General features: G+C 39.3%; 1 protein-coding gene across 1 annotated transcript; it reads left to right on the forward strand.

The window, feature by feature from the left end:
- The first annotated feature begins 3,117 nt into the window (after nucleotides 1–3,117).
- Nucleotides 3,118–5,953, forward strand: LOC149228377 (uncharacterized). The gene is made up of 2 exons (XM_089375679.1): nucleotides 3,118–3,386; nucleotides 4,145–5,953. Exon 2 carries the CDS (start codon nucleotides 4,159–4,161, stop codon nucleotides 5,791–5,793), a length of 1,635 nt encoding a protein of 544 aa, XP_089231805.1. The 5' UTR covers nucleotides 3,118–3,386; nucleotides 4,145–4,158; the 3' UTR covers nucleotides 5,794–5,953.
- Nucleotides 5,954–19,637: the final 13,684 nt, after the last annotated feature.

Genomic DNA, 19,637 nt, shown 5'->3' on the forward strand with positions numbered 1-19,637 from the left:
TAAACCACATGATTTTTGCCCCATTGTGAAGGACAAATCTTAAAGATGCTCGACCTGGATTTGGGCGGCATCATACTTCAATGCATAGTGTCCACTTTTCCACCATTCCGTGAGCTTAGAAGCACTGCATAGTGACAAAAACAAAATAGATTCATGTTAGAATACTTTAATATGATAAAATATCCTTATTGAAATTGATTTATTTTTATTCTACCTCAAGTTTGAATGCACATCCTTGAAAAATAACACAAAATCAAATATCAGTGATAAGACTTTGGGCATAAAGAGAGTATTTTTATTTTTCTATTAGCATAAAGAGTTAATAATGCATGCATGCTCATGAAAATAAGGATGTAGCATGACAAGAATAAATGAACCATTTAAGACAAACCTTGTCATGTTATCAAGGATTCTAAGGATTCAAAATATCATCTTTTAGTAAGATTGACTAAAGAAACCTTGGAAAATGGTTTTTCCTGTTACATTTTCAAAAACATTGCTATATCCAGTGATTTCGATTGCAATTGACTGTTAGTGTTTTCCAAAGCCACTGCTCACATCTTGAAAGAGGGATTGCATTGGGTGGAGGGTTCCAAATAGAGAGAACACTCCTATGCTTATCCAGATCTCCATCAACAAGAGGCAATATCCAGGAAGTCATTTGCCTCATTTCCATGACAAACATCTCAAGCAACATCTCTATCAACAAGAGGCAACTTTATGAAGACATGGAAGTAATCTTGATTATTTACTTAACATAGCTTTTCTATCAATGGAGTAGGATTCAACGGGGACTACATGGAAGTCAAACTACTCACCTCGCTGCTGTTCTAGCATCAAGATATTCATTGTGTCTCGAGCTATTGTTGAAATTTATAACATCGGAGATTCATATTTGTAATCATGCTTGATTTTTTATGGTCATCCATGCCTGTAAGACAGTTCTAATGGTCATCTTTCATGTGGGTTGGTTTTGTTCTGTCATTTTGAAGTTCACCATAGACCACATGTTGCCTTTTTGTAGATAATACCCTCATAGCAAAAAACTACTTAGACCATTGGTGAAAAGTTAACTAGATGCAATTATGTAATGCAGGTAGATCTACAGGTCCCTGCAAAATGGAATATGCAGTGGGCATAATAGGTCCTCCACAATGCACGTTTACTTAGCAGATTTCTCATTACTCTCTCACAAATGTGCTCCCAGCCTTTGGACTCTCTGCGGTAGCAACCTTCCGTCTCTTGTTTTCTGCAACAGGCTTAAAGTAGCGTTCCTATTGGAAAATACAATCCATCCATTTGAAGGCATTCGAGCCTTCATTTTTACATCGTATCAGTGCATATTCTGACCATGCTTCCATTACAGTGGTGGTAGCAACATTAGCAACATTAACATCAATTTTTCCTTTTATCTTTTTTTTGGATGAGTGAGCATCTATGGTTGGAAGTATGTCCAACTCATACAAGTCTGCTGCAGCATTTTGGAGGTGATGCTTTCAGCTTATGAAGCTACACGCTGTCATTGACAAGGAAAATGGGTCATGGAGCATTGCAAGTAGTACTAAGCCCAGCCCTTTACCACCACAAGATGTTGTAGAAACTGAAAGGTTAAGAAGTGAAAAGCCCATGCAACTACTGTATTGAATATTGAAAATTCGACTGTGGCTCAAGTAAAAGGGCAAAAGAAGCATATGACAAATTGAAAACTTTGAGAACAAAGATTGGCCCATTAATTTTTCAAGTAAAAATGCTAGCAGAGAGCATGTTAGTAGATGTCATTGAGCAACTAGTAGATGCTGGGATGAAAAGTTCATCTTAAACTGTTTTGGTGTCCTGAAATTAATGTGTTCAATTCTTGTATCGGAAAAAGTTACACATTCAGAACAATGGATATTACCCCACCCAGATTGTAATAGTTGTACAAGAAAGGAAAAGCATGTCTGACTGTTCTATGATTAATGCAACCCAAATTTTCTAAACTCTAGCCTTAAATGTTGTCAACAATTTTATTCTTGAGTACATGTAAACTACTGCGGATGGGATTTAGTCTTAATCACCAAATTAAAAAGGCTGAGAGAATCTTAAATTGCCAGCTAAGAGCACAGAATTTCGATATCTTCAAATGTAGTTTTCGGAGAAACAGCATAAGAATTCAGATTTGCTTATAAGGAGATCATTTATCTTAAATATTATGCCCATGGTCATGTAAAATAAGACCTTGTATGCCAAAATTTATTTTGAGATTGCCATGTTTTGTAAGTACATGGAACAAATCGAGGATTTACAGGGATTGGCAATATGGGGATGCCACATACAACATTGATAAGAAACTTGGACAGAGGTTAATTTACCTTACGCCGGGGGACCCACAGCCAGCCGTGAATATGCACCATGGGCGGACCTGCGTGGGAGAGCCAGCAACACTTGCGGAGCGGTGTGTGCTCGAGGGGTTGCAGAGGAAACTCGACGGGAGCGCGAATGGAGCAAATGACTCTTTGGCGCAAGCGCTCGTTTGAAAATTCTGCCCAGCACAGCGGGTGCCAGCTCAGAGGTGGTGAGTCACCATTCTCAGAAAAATTATGATGCGATGAGCCATCCCACTGCCGGAAAAACGATAGATGTAGAGATGAAAAGAATGGGCATGCATGGTAAAGGGGCCTGCCATACGGTCATTTAATGCCCTATGGCAACCTGGTTAGCTCTTGCCATTTCGCTCAACGGCCTTTCTCGGTCTGGTACTGTCAAGGCGTCACATCCCAGCGAACGAACCTTGGTTATGTATGGACGCTATCGGGTGCATTAAAGGCTCGTTATTTGTTGCCCACACATGGAGGTGGCTATTTCACCGCCTTTCTCGGTCTGGTACTGTCAGGGCGTCACATCCCAGCGAACGAACCTTGGTTATGTATGGACGCTATCGGGTGCATTAAAGGCTCGTTATTTGTTGCTCCACACATCGAGGTGGCTATTTCACTCAACCGCCTTTCTCGGTCATCTGAATAGGAATGTTTCCCCACCAGTTACAATTTCCTGGCAGTTCCCCTGCCTGTGTAGACTACTCCAAAGAGACAAGATTTCGGCATTTTCATAAATTAATTTCACATGCTATGATCTCAATAGTTTGGTGGGGATTTGGCAACGTTGCAGTAAATGTTGATGGAACTTCAAAAGTTTGGTGGGGATATGGCAATGTTGCAGTGAATGTTGATGGAACGTGATGTTTGGGGGAGTTATGTTTGGAAAAGTGTAAATATTTAGTACTCGCGGAGGCCTTATATTTGGTCATGAACTGGGTTACAGAGAATAGAATGCAGGAGCTGGAGTCCTCTGAACTTATCCACTACATCCATCCATTCAAGGAATTGAAAGGAGAAAAGGTTTTAACAGTAAGTTAACATATGTTATCCATGATACCATTTATGAGATACAGGGCCAGAGCAAGCCATAGGAGAATTTGAAGTATAATACTTAACCAAGGATAAACACTGCAAAACTTTCTACTAGTATGTTATTATTCCATTTGAAATCCAGTCTCCATAATTTGAAAGCGTATGATTATTTAAAGTACGTGTTTGGAAGTAGTTGTGACACAATGCAGAATGTAGAGTAGATGTCCTCTGAGACGCGGCCTCCGGAATTTGGAAGCGTATGCAAAAATATGTTATTTTCAAGTAGTTGAGACACAATGCAGAATGTCTTCCGGCAACTATAGCCGAATTCCTTTGCTCTGTTGATATCATTATAAAATTGAGCACGCTGCTTTTCAAGTAAAACTCGTGGAGTGTTTCTCAACCTGGCGGTTTGTCCCTATTTTGATATCTGGTATAGGAGGGGCCTCTTAGTGCTTCGTGTGCTTTTTGATTGTTCTTAATTTGAGATCTTTGTTTCAGCTAGTTATTTGTTAACAGAGGACTCTGCCATGTCGTTCTTATGGGGCTTTGTACCTGGCTTGGTCCCGATTGGTTTCACTGATTTTTGTCTGTAGATATTGCTCTATAAACATTTTTAGTTCTCGTGGATATCAGAACTTTGAATATGTAACTCCTTTTATATATCAATGAAAGAAGTTAGTTTTATATATCAATGAAACAAGTAAAACTCCTGGAAAGAGTGAAAAAATATTGATATCTCCATTGTCTTGCAGGCGGCTGCCCAATAATGTCTAGCAAGAAGGTGAACAAGAAAAGAGGTCGGGACGCTGAGTTCTCAACTGTACCCAAAGGTAAAAGAAGGACTGCGAGGAAAGCGCCCAAGGAATTCGTTTCATGTCATGAAGCTGAAAAGGAGAAAATATCACACCAAAGAGAAAGCTTTCATGCACCCAATATAAAGATTGCGAGCAGGAAAGAAAATCATTCAAGTTGTTCGTTAATGTCCAAGAGAACAGTCACCTGCGAGTCCCTGAGAAAAAAAGGCAATGAACTATACTGCCAAGTGTCTAATGGCCATTACGGTCCTTGCCTCCTCAGGCATAAGCTGGGCAAAGCCCGTGAGCTATATGAAGAGGCTCTCGACATTGCAAGTTGCGGAAACTCGGGCGAGATGGCTTCCTGCTATAAAAATTTAGGTGCTGTGAGCTGGGTATGGGGCAAAGCTGAATGGGAGATATATATGAATGAAGACGACGAAGGAAATGAGGCTTTGACTGCTATACGGGCTGCTAAACACCTTGTGTCAAAGAGTGTAGAAAGTTATTTGTTGGCTATTCAATACGGAAAGTGTAAGCCGGCAATATGGTTAACACAGGTAGAAGATAGCCTCAAGAGAATGATTGAGTGGGTTAATGTACAGCTGTCTACTTATACCACATGTTTCGAACCCGTTTTGGTTGAGGTTTGTGGATTGATGGAAAATGCCAAGTCTAGCAGCTCATGCCCAAACAGAAAGAAATTAGGAGCTCTACTTTACAAGATTTACGTTGAATTCCTCTTCAAAGAGGGGATTAAATGCATTAAGGATGAAAACAATGAAGGATTAATGGTTGAAGTCGAACATGGTTACAAGAGATGTTTGAGTTCAATGAGGGATTGCTATCTGCCATTAACCAAGTGGGAAGCCATTGCCATCTCGACTGGAGACAGCGAGGCGATAAAAGAAATGGAGGCGTTGAAAGAGCAAGTATTATTGTATCAATCCATATGTGAATCGGTTCAGGCTCGATCCCAGGGAGATGAGTTACTTAAGAAGGCATTATTGGACGATGAAACCATCAGCATGGAACTGGTATGGGATACTGTTGACTGGTATAAGCATTCTATTTTGCTCAGCAGAGACAAAGATCTGGAGACTGAGGCCATCTCCTTAGGCCGGATTGGGAAAGTATTCTCAGATGTTCTGAAATTAAAGAAAGAGGCCCATCATTATCACTTTCAGAGTACTAAAATTGCGCTTGCCATAATGTCCCCGCGGATAGCAAACTCCGAGTGGTATTTATATTCCTCACAAAAGGTGAGTGAACACCAGGTGGATATGGTAGAGCAAGAGACCAGAGAGTATAACGAGAGACATGAACATGACGCACAAAGGATCTCAGAAAAAATAAGCGTCATCAAGTTGGAAGGAGAAAAGGGACCAGAGTCTTTCTTGCGGTTCATTTACAGCATCCATGCCCATCCAAATCCGAAGAAACGACTTCTGGGAAGCCTGGGTACAACAGAAAATATAAAAGCGTCTCTTCGTAAAGCAATAGTGTCATACCACCCTGATAATAACCGTCAATGTGATAGGGATTGGCAGGTCCTGTGCGAGGAGATCACAAAGATTCTAAATTGCAAGTATGAAATATATAAATAATAATAGCTGCAAGTCTGAAACACTTTTCTTTTATGTTAAAAAACTGGGGAGGGTGATCAGAGTTTGGAGGAAAGGTCCTCTAAGTAACTCCTTTTCATATATATGTTTTGATGAAATGGGTTTGAGATGTGTCTTTTATAATTTTTGTGCAACGGTTTCTGTCAGCATAGAATCTTTTTTTTCCTCTCTTATATATAAAATCTGCAGCTACAGTTCAATGTTAGAACTGGATGACCTTTTTGTTTGGTGAATGGAAGAAATAATATATAAGATTTGTTTGCCTCTGTTTGGAATGATGCTTTATTGTCAGTCGTGGATCTTTGTATATTGTAGTGCCTCAAAGTTGCCTGCTGTTCTTTGCGTTGCAGCAAATATATATTGCATTGCATCAATATAATTGCTGAACATCTTTTTTTGTCATTGCACATATACTTGGCCCAGTTCGTTTTTATTTTTTTGGCAATGACCCTTCCCGCGATAAATTGCAGGATCTCATTTTGTATCAGTATCAGTGTAAATCTATACTTCACCATATCTTAAGAGGTATCAACGGTTCTAATTTGGAAACATTTTGTAAATTAAAGAAAATGAAAAACAAATAAGAAGTGGTTTATAGTATATGCATTTCACGTTTTCAGTGCGAATTCAAATACTTGGCCAATCCGTAATAGCCCGCCCTTAAAATCCTTTGGTGTGAACTCGAGGATCGAGTCCCTCAAAGTGCTGAGAACCCGTTCGCCCTGTGATTTGTTTCAAATCCTGTTTAATATCCCTCACTTCGAGGGTCCTTCCGATGCCTTCTAAGACAGATGTTGTCGTCATGTGGCTGGGCACCTTACTTAACTTCGGCACCAGAGCGTTGGAAGACAGGTTGTCGTCATGTGGTGTTGGGCACCTTGAGAGGACACCTAACTTAACTCGAGCCTCAGCCCTGCTCGCGAGCGAGATACTCGTGCGGGGCAAGCATCTAGCAGTCGTCCTCATCTTCCTCAACTTCAGAGGAGGTTGCAGTGGTTTCCTTTCGGCGTCGCCTAATTATTAAATTTCTCCCTTTTTGGCCAAGGGGATTTTTATTTTTGAAAAACTTGTGAGATATTAGAATTGCGGAGAGTTCACGACGTAAATCCCTACCCAATTCTAAGCCAGCAGAGAGACTACGACTTTTCTTTTAGGCGCTTCATGTGGAGTCTGAAAATCTTGCTCCAGTCCACGAAGTTCACGGAAATCGACGGGGGCTGCATCATAATGTGCATGTTGTCGTTACCATAGCTCCCACTTACACGCACCACTCAACCTTCCCCTGAAATGATCACAAGAATTTTGAAACGGTCCACTCTGCCACCTACAACTTTGCTTTCAGGTCATTACACAAATGGATCATAGGGAAGATTGCAATAAAACTATAAATTAATTGATCAATAAGATTTTTAAACCAAAATTAAAAATATTTATCTCTATTTGCACATTTAAACATTCGATAATGTATGAGTTAAAAATAAACAAATAACTGTCGAAGTTTAAATGGATTGCTACAGAGAGTTGCGGTGGTTTTTTTTCGACTTTGTCTAATTATTAAATTTCTTCTCTAAAAATATAATTTTCACACACAACACGTGCTACTTTCTTCTATTCATCACACAAAATTTGATTATTACAATGGACTCTATGAAGGGTATTTAACATTTTTTGACAGGCGCCAAAAATAACTTGATATGCAACCACACACTAAATTCTTTTTCCACTTAACTCGACTTGATTCAACACTCACTGAATTGACTCTCTAATTTTAGCAAACTCCTCGTGCTAAGGTAATTAGCTTATTTTAACACTCTCCTTTAATTACGATCGCTAAACTAAAACTCACTCATAACAACTCAAACATGTTTGCTTGTCTATGTCTTAGTTACACTTACAACAACAAAGTTTCTTCTATGAAATTCAAACACATCTTTTGCTAATGACTTAGTAAATATATCGGTAAATTGATCACTAGATTTACAAGGCTTCAAGTGAATTTCTTCATTTCTTACAAGTTCTTTAATAAACTGATATCTGGTATCAACATGCTTGCTCTTTTGATGAAACACATTATTTTTGGATAGTTTAATCGTTGAGGTATTGTCACAATATATTGTTGTTGATCCTTGTTGTTTCTGCTTGAGTCCATCAAACACTTTTCTTAACAACACTGCTTGACATGTTGATGTCGCTGCTACATACTCTGCTTCTGCTAATGGAAGTGTCATAATAGGTTGCTTCTTAGATGCCCATGTTATCACAATTGATCCAAGATGGAACACATAACCAAAACTCCTCTTCCTATCATCCAAACTACTTGCAAAATCACTATATGTATATCGAATCAGATCCTTATTTCCTGTGTTTGCATACCTTATGCCACAATCTTTAGTTCTTGCTATATATCTCAAAATTATTTTTCCTGCACTACAATGTGTGTCTTTTGGAGTCTCTATAAATTTGGAAATCAAACTTACTCCTTGCATAATATCCGGTCTTGTAGTTGTGAGATAGATGAGGCTGCCAACCAATCTTTTGAATAGAATTGGATTGATCTCTGATCCTTCATCATCATCGCTGAACTTTGTACCTGTTGCAAGTGGTGTAGGGACATGTTTGCAATTTTCCATCTTGAATCTTTTTAGAAAATCTCTAGCATATTTATTTTGGCAAATAAAAAATCTTTTTAAGATTGCTAAACTTCTATGCCAAAAAAATATTTCATGAGACCAAGATCTGTCATCTCAAATTCTTTCATCATGGCTATTTTAAATTCATCTAATTCAAAATCCCTTGTAAAAATCATGTCATCAACATATAAGCAAACAATAAAAAAAGCCCCAAGGGTTAGCTCAACCGGTCGAATCCCCGTTGTTAAAGTACCTCGCAGATCGGGGGGTCATGGTCGACGCCCTTGGGATTAGGCTCAGCTAGTAGGCCGCGGGGCTTGATCCCCTTCGGGGTTAATGATCAGCTCAGTTATTTCCTATGGGAAAAAAAAGAAAGTAAACAATCGAATTTGTCCATGCTCATTTACCTTTATGTACAAGGTAGGTTCAATGTTACTTCTGCAAAATCCATTTTTAATCATGTAGCTGTCGATTCCGCTATACCAAGCTCTAGGCGCTTGCTTGAGTCCATAGAGCACTTTCTTCAACCTATAAACTTTATCTTCTTTACCTTCAACTTCATATCCTTGAGGTTGTTGTACATAAATTTCTTCTTCTAGAATTCCATTCAAGAACACTGATTTCACATCCATCTGATATACTTTCCACTTGCTCTGAGCTGCTGTGGCTAGAACTTCTCTTATAGTATCCAATATGGCTACCGGAGCAAACATTTCTCCAAAGTCTATTCCCGGTTGCTACGAGAACCCTTTTGCTACATACAGAGATTACATACATTGATGTGGCAAATTTGTTTCTCCATAGAATTGATGCTCAACGAAGCATCTTGCCTTATATGGATATGATTAAATGGGTCATTGATCATATGAAACCATGATTGGAGTGGTCCAGTCTTTGGAATTCCGGGATCTAGCATGAGGTTGATGGTTGAGATAGTCCTAATAGTTCTTCCATTAATTTCGGCTATGCAACCCCGTTTGATTGCAAGCATGATCGAAACACTAGAAGAGGCGAGTTCAATGAGTTGCTTGCCCAAGGTGTGGCAATGCTCTCCCCATAGGGTGATGTTGATACTATAGACAGACATGTCTTCCAAGTTGAGATTTTTCCTAGGTGTTTCAGAGCCATCTCTTCGATGAATGGTGGAAGTTGGAGAAGTGGACCTGACAATGCCAATGATGTCGACAATTGAGCTGAGGTTTGCAGATCTGATTTCATCTATAGATTTAAAATGGAAATGGTGGAAAGGAATTGTTGGAACATCATCTAAGGAAGGTTCAATAGTGGAAGTTGCAGAGAGGGAGACTTCCCATTTGCTATTCAGATGGTTGTAATTTGTGTTTGTTGGTTTCACAGTGCCATTTGAAACCATGTGAAGCTTCCCAATTTGGACAGGGTCATGCAAAGAATCAATCAGATCGTCGAAGGCAGAGAGATGGATTGTATCATTGGTAGAATCAACGAAGTCAAATCCAAATACTTTTCCGGAGCCTCGAGCATTGTAGTAGGAGCGAACGGATGTTTTTCCAAGCACTCTATTCTAGATTGACCATCTTTTATGATAGTGGATTAGCGCCATTAATGCAATGGCAGCAGATAGAGCAGAGGACAACTGAGTTGATGATGACGCAAAATCTTGTGTCGAAGCTATAGTAGATGAGGCGGGGGCAGGGGATGTTGAAGAGTCGGGTTGGTATGTCGACATTTGTAAAATTTGAAGAAGGTCCGGGTCCCCAATCAAAGTTGCATGATGTTCGAGAACTTCCAGTTCAATAATTTGTAGAGTCCTGAAAAGAAGGAAAGAAAGAGAAAAGCAACGCGGCATTAGTCAGAGTGAAAGTGGTGGAGAGAGGGAAGGAACAAGAAAACATCAAGAATATGGTGAAGAGTCAACATACGCATAGCTGTGCAAAAAAGTGCAAATGACTTCTTTGAGAATGATAATTGAGCCCAATTGGAGGGCACCAAAGATGACATCGCCATTGTAAGAAGACAGAAGCAAAGTTCTATGCTGAGAGGTACTGTCAGAGAGGGAAATGTGGTAGCGTTGGGACGATGTCTTTGTGGAAGCAAGAAGGTCGAGTTCAACAATTTGGAGCAATGGTTGGATCGTTGTAGAGTCAGCGAGCAACAAAGTGATGGAATTCGTTGTCAAGACAACTTCCAAGATGACGAGGTAAGGAGGTGTCTTGAAAGGTGAAAGCCCGTAAAACGTTGTGAACATTGGAAGAGAAGCAAAAATAAAGAAGTGAGCACGATCATTCAAAGGATTGGCATACTTGGAGCCAAATGGAATAAGAAAGATTTACAATTTAGATTGTTACCAATAGTCAAAGGTGAAGCGAAAGAAAAATTGAAATGTTTAAGCATAGAAAGTTGGTTGTCTATATATGGCGTTTCAGAAACTCTACATGCGGGTGTGTTGTATGTCATGACAATGCACATAATATTCTAAGCTATCTACATTGTATGAAAACATTGATACTTTCCATTTGAGTGTAGAAGACGATATCGTTAGCAAGTTCTTGATTCTCACTTATTTGTTATTGAAATTCCGAGGCAATTATTTGATTGAAGGAAATGGCACGACATGCAATAGAAACAATGAGAGAAACGGCAAGAGACTAGCAATAACACAACAGCAAAAAATGCAACTCGGTGAATCAACATAATAGTGCGATGTGAAGAGGCTAAATAGAGCGCACACCCATTTACAAGCTAACCAGAGGGAGCAATAAATCAGAGTTACGACATGTGGCAAAGGTCTTGGGGTTACCAATGACAGACAATGACAGAGATGCTCGTCCGAGCGAGAGTAAAGTGAGAATAAATGCACATAGGCAGTCTATTAATTAGATTATTGAATAGAACAGTGATCGATGTCAAGATGTGTGGATAAGTTTCAAACCTTAATCAAAGGAAATTGTGACATATTGATTAAATATACATGGAATTTTCAGGATTTTGAAACTTTGACATGAGAAGAATCCTTTTCGAAATCTTGCAAGTCGAAAGTCCAATCCGACATATCTATGTGGCTCGCTTGAATAAAGACATATAATAAAGTATCGCGGGCATAAAACATATCAATTTCGTGCGAGCGATAATGAAGCTAAAATAAACGCATGTGGTTGGTCCATTAATTAGATCACTGAATAGAGTAACCTTCAAGACCAAGATGCGTACAAAGGTTTTAAGTTGCAATCGTTAAAAAAATGTGGCATATTGATTAAATATATATCGGATTTTTTGGGCATGGAAACCTTGACACCAAAAGAAATATTTTGGAAATCTGTGGAAAAAAAAGGCCGATCGATCATATTAATTTGCTTCTGTACAAGGGTGTAAAACATGCGATATTTCTACGAGGGAGAATAAAACGATAGTAAATGCACATAGTTGGCTAACCAGCGATAATTAATGAATAAAATAGATAGCGAGAGAAAGAAACATGCATAGACAATGGATTTTATCGGAGGTCTTATTCCAAAAGCTACGATAAGGGGGAGATGTGATTTCACATTTAAGTTTGGTATGATAAAATGATCGGGGCATAGTTCGAAGATTCAGAATCTATATATTTGTTTATTATTATACAGGACCAATGCTACAAGTATTGGAAATTTCGAAAAGAATTTCCGCAATGTTATTACTCTGATATAACTCTATTATAAACGGGTTCATTCGACCAATAGACCAACAGGAATGTCCCGTAGGTTCGAGGTATCACTGCCTTATCTGTTTCATATATCTAGCGATCCTTGTCGGCCTCCAAATTCCCTATTTTTTCAAGTTTTGACTTCTGACTTCGGAGATTGCTATTTGTTCCGATATTCGAACCCTACAGAGATATGAAAAGAAATCCAATAGAAAATCACATCTTCTCTCAAGGGGAATTTTCCGAGAAAGGGCCACATCTTAAAAGTGTCAATATTGCGAGTTGCGATATACGAGGAAATCGCCGACAATGGGCCGCTAGTGTTAAAGTGTTGGGATGGATGATAACAAATTAAGAAAGGATTTGTCTGCAAAACCAAAGAAGCTCGGGGCTTTTCTCTCTCCTCCCAAAGGGACGCGTGGCAACAAAAACACTGGCTCTGTTAAGAGACACGTGGCTAACAACAACTGGATGCGTTAAGGGGCGTGTTAAAGCTAGCGATTGGTTACGACAAGTGACACGGGGAGACTGATGTCATCACGATGTGCCAACAAGGTTGACACATGGCAGGCGGGTTTGATAGTTTCAAGGCTCACAACATGAAAAAATAGGGCAGCACGTGGCATTATTAAAATAGTGACACGTGGAAGATACATGGCAATGATGGCGTCACATATGGTAGATCAACGATCGGAGGTTGAGTCGTATTTTGCATCAAAGTGACACCTTTGATTGAAGGGCTCTGATATAGGGGTTAGACTGTGATCACGTGAAGATCCACTGGACCAAGGCCCAAATGTAGAAGGTGATTGGCGATCGGCAATCGAAGAATTGACATTCTATGCACCAAGGTTACACTTCCGATTGAAAATCGCTGATAGAGAGGACTCTGATTTGGGGGCTAGCACCATGGTCATAAAGAGTTCAAATGAATCAAGGGTGGCACGTGGGATTATTCAAAGGGTGATACATGGTAGATATGTGGCAGTTGTGACGTCACGTATGGGAGATCAGTGATCACTGGTTGAGGCGTATTATGCATCGAAGTGAAACATCCGAGTGAAGGGCTTTGATACAAGAGCTAGACTGCAGTCACGTGAAGAGCCATAGGACCAAGGCCCAAAAGCAGAAGGTGATCGGCAATCGGAAATCGACGAATTGACATGTCGTGCACCAATGTTAGACCTCTCATTAGAAATCATCGATAGAGAGGGCTCTGATTTGGGGCTTCACTCATTTCCTCTCCACGTAGATCAGGCCACGTCACTCATCGGAGATCGCAAGTTTTGGGACTGCAACCAAATGCTACATTGTGAAATCACCGATTGCGATTCAGTGATATTATAAAGGCCTAGGCGCGTGTGATGTGGTCCCATGCATTACACATTGGAACAATTTGTAGCGTAGTATTCTAAAGAATCGACCCCCTGTCCTAACCTAAAGGGCTTAGCCTTGGAAGGCACCACTCACTGGCTTTATGACATAACATCCTTTCCACAGGCATGATGTCAAACTCTACCATGTCGCTGGCGTGCGGTTATTAAGAATAAAAAAACTTTGGGCAGAGCAAATCGGAGATCGGAAGCCCATGGTCAATCACACCGTCGAAATGGTATACTCTTTGAAGGCCGACGAATATGCTACAATGTCGTGAGAAGGAACCTCACCATAAAAAGCCTATCAACGTAATTACATCCATCCATTCAAGGAATTGAAAGGAGAAAAAGTTCTATTAGTAAGTTAACATATGTTATCCATGATACCATTTATGAGATATAGGGCCATAGCAAGCCACAAGAGAATTTGAAGTATAATACTTAACCCAGGATAAACAATGCAAAACTTTCTACTCAATATGTTATTATTCCCTTTGAAATCCAGTGTCCATAATTTGAAAGTGTATGATTATTCAAAGTATGTGTTTGGAAGTAGTTGTGACACAATGCATAATGTAAAGTAGATGTCCTCTGAGACATGGCCTCCGGAATTTGGAAGTGTATGCAAAAATATGTTATTTTGAAGTAGTTGAGACACAATGCAGAATGTGTTCTGGCACTAGCTGAATACCTTTGCTCTGTTGATATCATTATAAAATTGAGCATGCTTGATTTTCAAATAAAGCTCGTGGAGTGTTTCTCATCCTGGCGGTTTGTCCCTATTTTGATATCTGGTATAGGAGTGCTTCTTAGTGCTTCGTGTGCTTTTTGATTGTTCTTCATATCAGATATTTGTTTCAGCTAGTTATTTGTTAACAGAGGACTTTGCCATGCCATCCTTATGGGGCTTTGCATCTGGATTGGTCCCGATTGGTTTCCTTGTGGATATCGGAACTTTGAATATGTAACTCCTTTTATATATCAATGAAAGAAGATGTTTTATATATCAATGAAACAAGTAAAACTTTTTATATATCAATGAAAGAAGATGTTTTATATATCAATGAAAAAAGTAAAACTCGTGGAAAGAGTGAAAAAATATTGATATCTCCATTGTATGGCAGGTGGCTGCACAATAATGTCTAGCAAGAAAGTGAACCAGAAAAGAGGTTGGGACGCTGAGTTCCGACACTGTAGCCAAAGGTAAAAGAAAGACTGCCAGGAAAACGCCCAAGAAATTTGTTTCATGTCATGAAGCTGAAAAGGAGAAATATCACACCAGAGAGAAATATTTCATGCACCCAATATCAAGAATGGAGTAGGAAAGAAAATCATTCAAGTTGTTCATTAACGTCCAAGAAAACAGTCACTTGCGAGACTTTGAGAAAAAAAAGGCAATGAACTATACTGCCAAGTGTCTAGTGGCCATTACAGTCCTTTCCTCCTCAGGGATAAACTGGGCAAAGCCCGTGAGCTATGTGAAGAGGCTCTCAACATTACAAGATGCGGAAACTCAGGCAATATAGCTTCCTTCTATAAAAATTTAGGTGCGGTGAACTGGGTATGGGGCAAAGCTGAATCGAAGATATATATGAATGAAGAGGAGGAAGGAAATGAAGTTTTGACTACAATACGGACTGCTAAACACCTTGTGTTAAAGACTGTAGAAAATTATTTGATGGTTATTCAATGTGGAATGTGTAATCCGGCAATATGGTTAACATAGGTAGAAGATAGTCTCAAGAGAATAATTGAGTGGGTTAATGGAAAACTGTGTACTTATACCACATGTTTCGAACCCGTTTTGGTTGAGGTTTGTGGATTGATGGAAAATGCCACATCTAGCAGCTCATTCCCAAACATAAAGAAATTCAGAGCTCTACTTTACAAGATTTACGTTGAATTCCTCTTCAAACAGGGGATTAAATGCATTAAGGATGGGGACAATGAAGGATTAGGGCTAGAAGTCGAACATGGTTACAAGCGATGTTTGATTTCAATGAGGGATTACTATCTGCCATTAATCAAGTGGGAAGCCATTACAATATCGACTGGAGACACCAAGCTGATAGAAGAAACGGAGGCGTTGAAAGAGAAAGTATTATTGTATCAATCCATATGTGAATCGGTTTGGGCTCGATCCGAGGGAGATGAGTTACTTAAGAAGGCATTATTGGACGATGAAGCCATCATCATGGAACTAGTATGGGATATGGTTGACTGATATAAGAGTTCTATTTTGCTCAACAGAGACAAAGATCTGGAGAGTGAGGCTATCCCCTTAGGTCATATTGGGAAAGTATTCTCACATGTTTTGAAATTAAAGAAAGATGCACATCATTATCACTTTGAGAGCACTAAAATTGTCCTTGCCATAATGTCCCCACGGATAGAAAACTCAGAGTGGTATTTATATTCCTCACAAAAAGTGAGTGGACACCAGAAGGATATGGTAGAGCAAGAGAGTAGAGAGTATAATGAGATACATGAACATGACGCACAAATGATTCCAGAAAAAATAAGTGTCATCAAGTTGGAAGGAGAAAAGGGAGAAGAGCCTTTCTTGCGCTTCATTTACAACATCCACACCCATCCGGATCCGAAGAAACGACTGCTAGGAAGCCTGGGTACAATAGAAAATGTAAAAGCGTCTCTTTGTAAAGCAATAGTGTCATACCACCCTGATAATAACCGTCAATGTGATAGGGATTGGCAGGTCCTGTGCGAGGAGATCACAAAGATTCTAAATTGCAAGTATGAAACATACAAATAATAATAGCTGCAAGTCTGAAACACTTTCTTTTATGTTAATAAATTGGGGAGGGTGATCAGAGTTTGGAGGAAAGGTCCTTTAAGTAACTCCTTTTCATATATATGTTTTGATAAAATGGGTTTGATATGTATATCTTATATATTTTTATGCAACGGTTTTTGTTAGCATATAACCTTCTTTTCCCTCTCCTATATATAAAATCTACAACTACAGTGCAATGTTAGAACTGGATGACATTTTTGTCTGGCCAATGGAAGAAATAATATATGAGATTTGTTTTTCTCGCGAATGGAAGAAAGAATATATAAGATTTGTTTTCCTCTGTTTCGAATAATGCTTTATTGTCATTCGTGAATCTTTGTATAAGTAGTGCCTCAAAATCGCCTATTGTTCTTTGGCTTGCAACAAATATATATTGCATTGCATCATAATTGCTGGATTTAATAACATCTTTCTTTGTCATTGCACGTATACTTGGCCCAGTTTGTTGTTTTTTCTTAGCAATGACCCTTCACGAGATAAATTGCAGGATCTCATTTTGTATCAGTATCAGTGTAAATCTATACTTTACCATATCTTAAGAGGTATCAACTGTTTTAATTTGGAAACATTTTGTAAATTAACGAAAATAAAACACAAATAAGAAGTGGTTTATAGTATATGCATTGGGCGTTTTCTATGCAAACTCCAGTAATTGGCCAATCCGTAATATCCCCTAAAATCCTTTGGTGTGGACTCGAGGATTGAGTCCTTCAAAGTGTTGAGACGAAAGAGTGTGCTTTGTTGAATCCCGACCAAATGGAGAGGAACAAAGTCGTTCAAAATATCAAATTTATATTAAAGAATTATTTATTTTTCTTATAAACTAAATAAAATATATATAATTCTATATTAAATATAAAAGAATTATTTATTTATTTATTTTATATTTCTTTCAAACTAAAAAACATATAAAGTATTAATGATTAAGAATAAGAATATTAGACTTGTATTTGGGGACCGAGAGGTCAACTCTGAACTCATAGGTTCCCTCTGCTACCGCCTTTGTCGGCTAGTTCAATGGCCCCCAAGGAGGGGGAGGGTCTCTCTCCACCTTTAACTGACTTCTTTGTCGATGTCGCCTTCCAATCCCTAGTGGCTTCCCTCCCCAATCGCGCACAGTCAGTTGTAGTCGCGTCCAAATTCGTTAAGCCAAATAATGATAATAAGAATGTTTCTCTTCCGGATGGAGCACGATGCATTTCCATGGCTTATGTCGAGAAAGCACTGATAGGTAAATTCACAGGTATGTGGCCTTCTCCAAGGTCGATGGAAGTTTGGATAGGAAAATCATGGAAGCCAATGATGAAGGGAGAGATTTCTCTCTCGATAGTGGGTAATGGGTTTTTCATTTTTTTGTTTGAAATAAAAGAGGAAAGAGATGTAGTGTTTTGAAACGGGCCATACTTCTTCGGCTCTAGAGGAATGTATTTGAATAAATGGACTCTGGACTTCAATCTAGACGAGGACATTCCCACTGCTATTCCAGTGTGGGTTAAACTTCTGCGACTTCCAATCTCCTACTGGAGTGATGATTGTTGCAGAGCTATTGGCAATGGGGTGGGGAAATTCTTGGACAAGTCTAAACCCAAAGGCTCCCAATTTGCCTGTGGAAATCAATCTAAATCTGGGGGAATGGAAGCATAGACAAATTTTGGACTATGAACAAATACCTTTCAAATGCAGACATTTCCATGATTATGGCCACTTTGCTAGAGTTTGCGCCAATTCTAGGAAAGATAAAAGTATGGAGGCTCTCGCTGCTTAGGAGAAGCAATGGAGAAAACCAAAAAGAGCCCTAAAAGGAAAAGGAACAATTCCAAAGCCTCGAGAAACTGTAGCCAACATCACAACTCCTTCCTCCTCAAATCCCTTCAAAGTATTAAGTGAAGATGAATTGGAAACTCCCCTCCAACAAGTCGAAAGGACAAGCGTGGAGGAGGTTTTGGTAGTCGAAGAAGGTGAAATAGTAGCAAAGAGTAATCCAAAGGAAGGTGGGTGTGAAGCTACCCCTCCTAAGGCTGCTCAAGCACCTGATCAACCGAGTATCATCCCTGGCAGTATGCATAAGGACACAGAAAGAGTTATCACTCAAAATATGACTCAAAATTTATCTTGGGCAGATGAATGTAGCAGTCAGGAAACAGACCCCTCAAAGAGAAAAGGAAGGCCAAACAAGAGGGAACAATGAGAAAAAGAAGCTGAACTAAACAAAAAACTTGGAAACCAAACAATCATTTCAGAAATTCTCAAGGGGAAAAGGATAAACAAAGAAGGAAAGGATGGTGGATTCTCCCCTTCCATTCATAAGTAATGAAAGTAATATCCTGGAATATAAGGGGGATAGGAAACCCTGCTAAAATCCTAGCAGTAAGAGACATAATCAAACAAGAATCTCCAATGGTGGTGTTTCTTCAAGAAACAAAGTTAGAGGAAGCGAAGATACTAAGAGAAGCTGAAAATTTCTGGAAAGATTGCTCTGGGTTCATCTAGTCATCTAGGGGAGCCTCTGGAGGGCTCGATGTATTTTGGTCAAAAAAGAATTTCACCTTGGTTGAAAAAATAAAGATGAAATCCTGGGCGATGGATCTCCTAGAGGAAAGAGATACAGGGGAAAGAATCCCCTTCATAAATATTTATGCCCCAATTCTATATAGTGAAAATGTCGAATTATGGGACTCATTAGAAGCTCCAAATGAGAGAAACCATCATTCCAATAGTGTGATGGGAGGTGACTTCAATACAATACTAAATATGGTAGAGAAAAGAGGAGGGACTTTGACCAGGGATCCGTTCAGAGATAGAATGGAGGAAACAATAGAGTGATGGGATATGATAGATATCAAGCCCAAGTCTGGGAAATATACATGGTCCAACAAATGGTTTGGTGATCATTTTATTGCAGCTCACTTGAATCATTTCTTGATACACAACAGTTGGCTCCTCAAAGGCCTGGATTGTTCTTTGACTATTGATGCACAAGGAGACTTAGACCATCGACCCACCATGATAACCTTGGAGAAGATTGAAAATCTCAGGCCGTTGCCTTTCAAATTTAATGTAGATTGATGCCTCTCTGAAGAGGTTGGGGAACTAGTAAAGCAGACTTGGTTGTCTCCATTTCAAGGCTCCCCCAGTTTTGTCTCGGAATATAATCTCAAGAATATCAAAAAAGAGTTGAGGAAGTGGTTGAAATAGAATGATCAACCCCTAAGGAAAAAAAGGAGAGACAAATTTCAAGAACTAGATGAGCACTATAAGATGATGGAAGAACCACAGATAGAAGAAAAACACATCCAAAAGGAAAAGGACTTCTCCATATAGATCTTTAATCTAAGTCGGCAAGAGGA

Source organism: Pinus tabuliformis, chromosome J (assembly GCF_031772625.1).
Source record: "Pinus tabuliformis cultivar Carrire ecotype Pingquan chromosome J, CPIR1, whole genome shotgun sequence".
Classification (NCBI taxonomy): Eukaryota; Viridiplantae; Streptophyta; class Pinopsida; order Pinales; family Pinaceae; genus Pinus; species Pinus tabuliformis.

Excerpts from the sequence above, each read along its gene's own strand:
- LOC149228377 (XM_089375679.1), top strand. The coding sequence starts at position 4,159 with ATGTCTAGCAAGAAGGTGAACAAGAAAAGAGGTCGGGACGCTGAGTTC.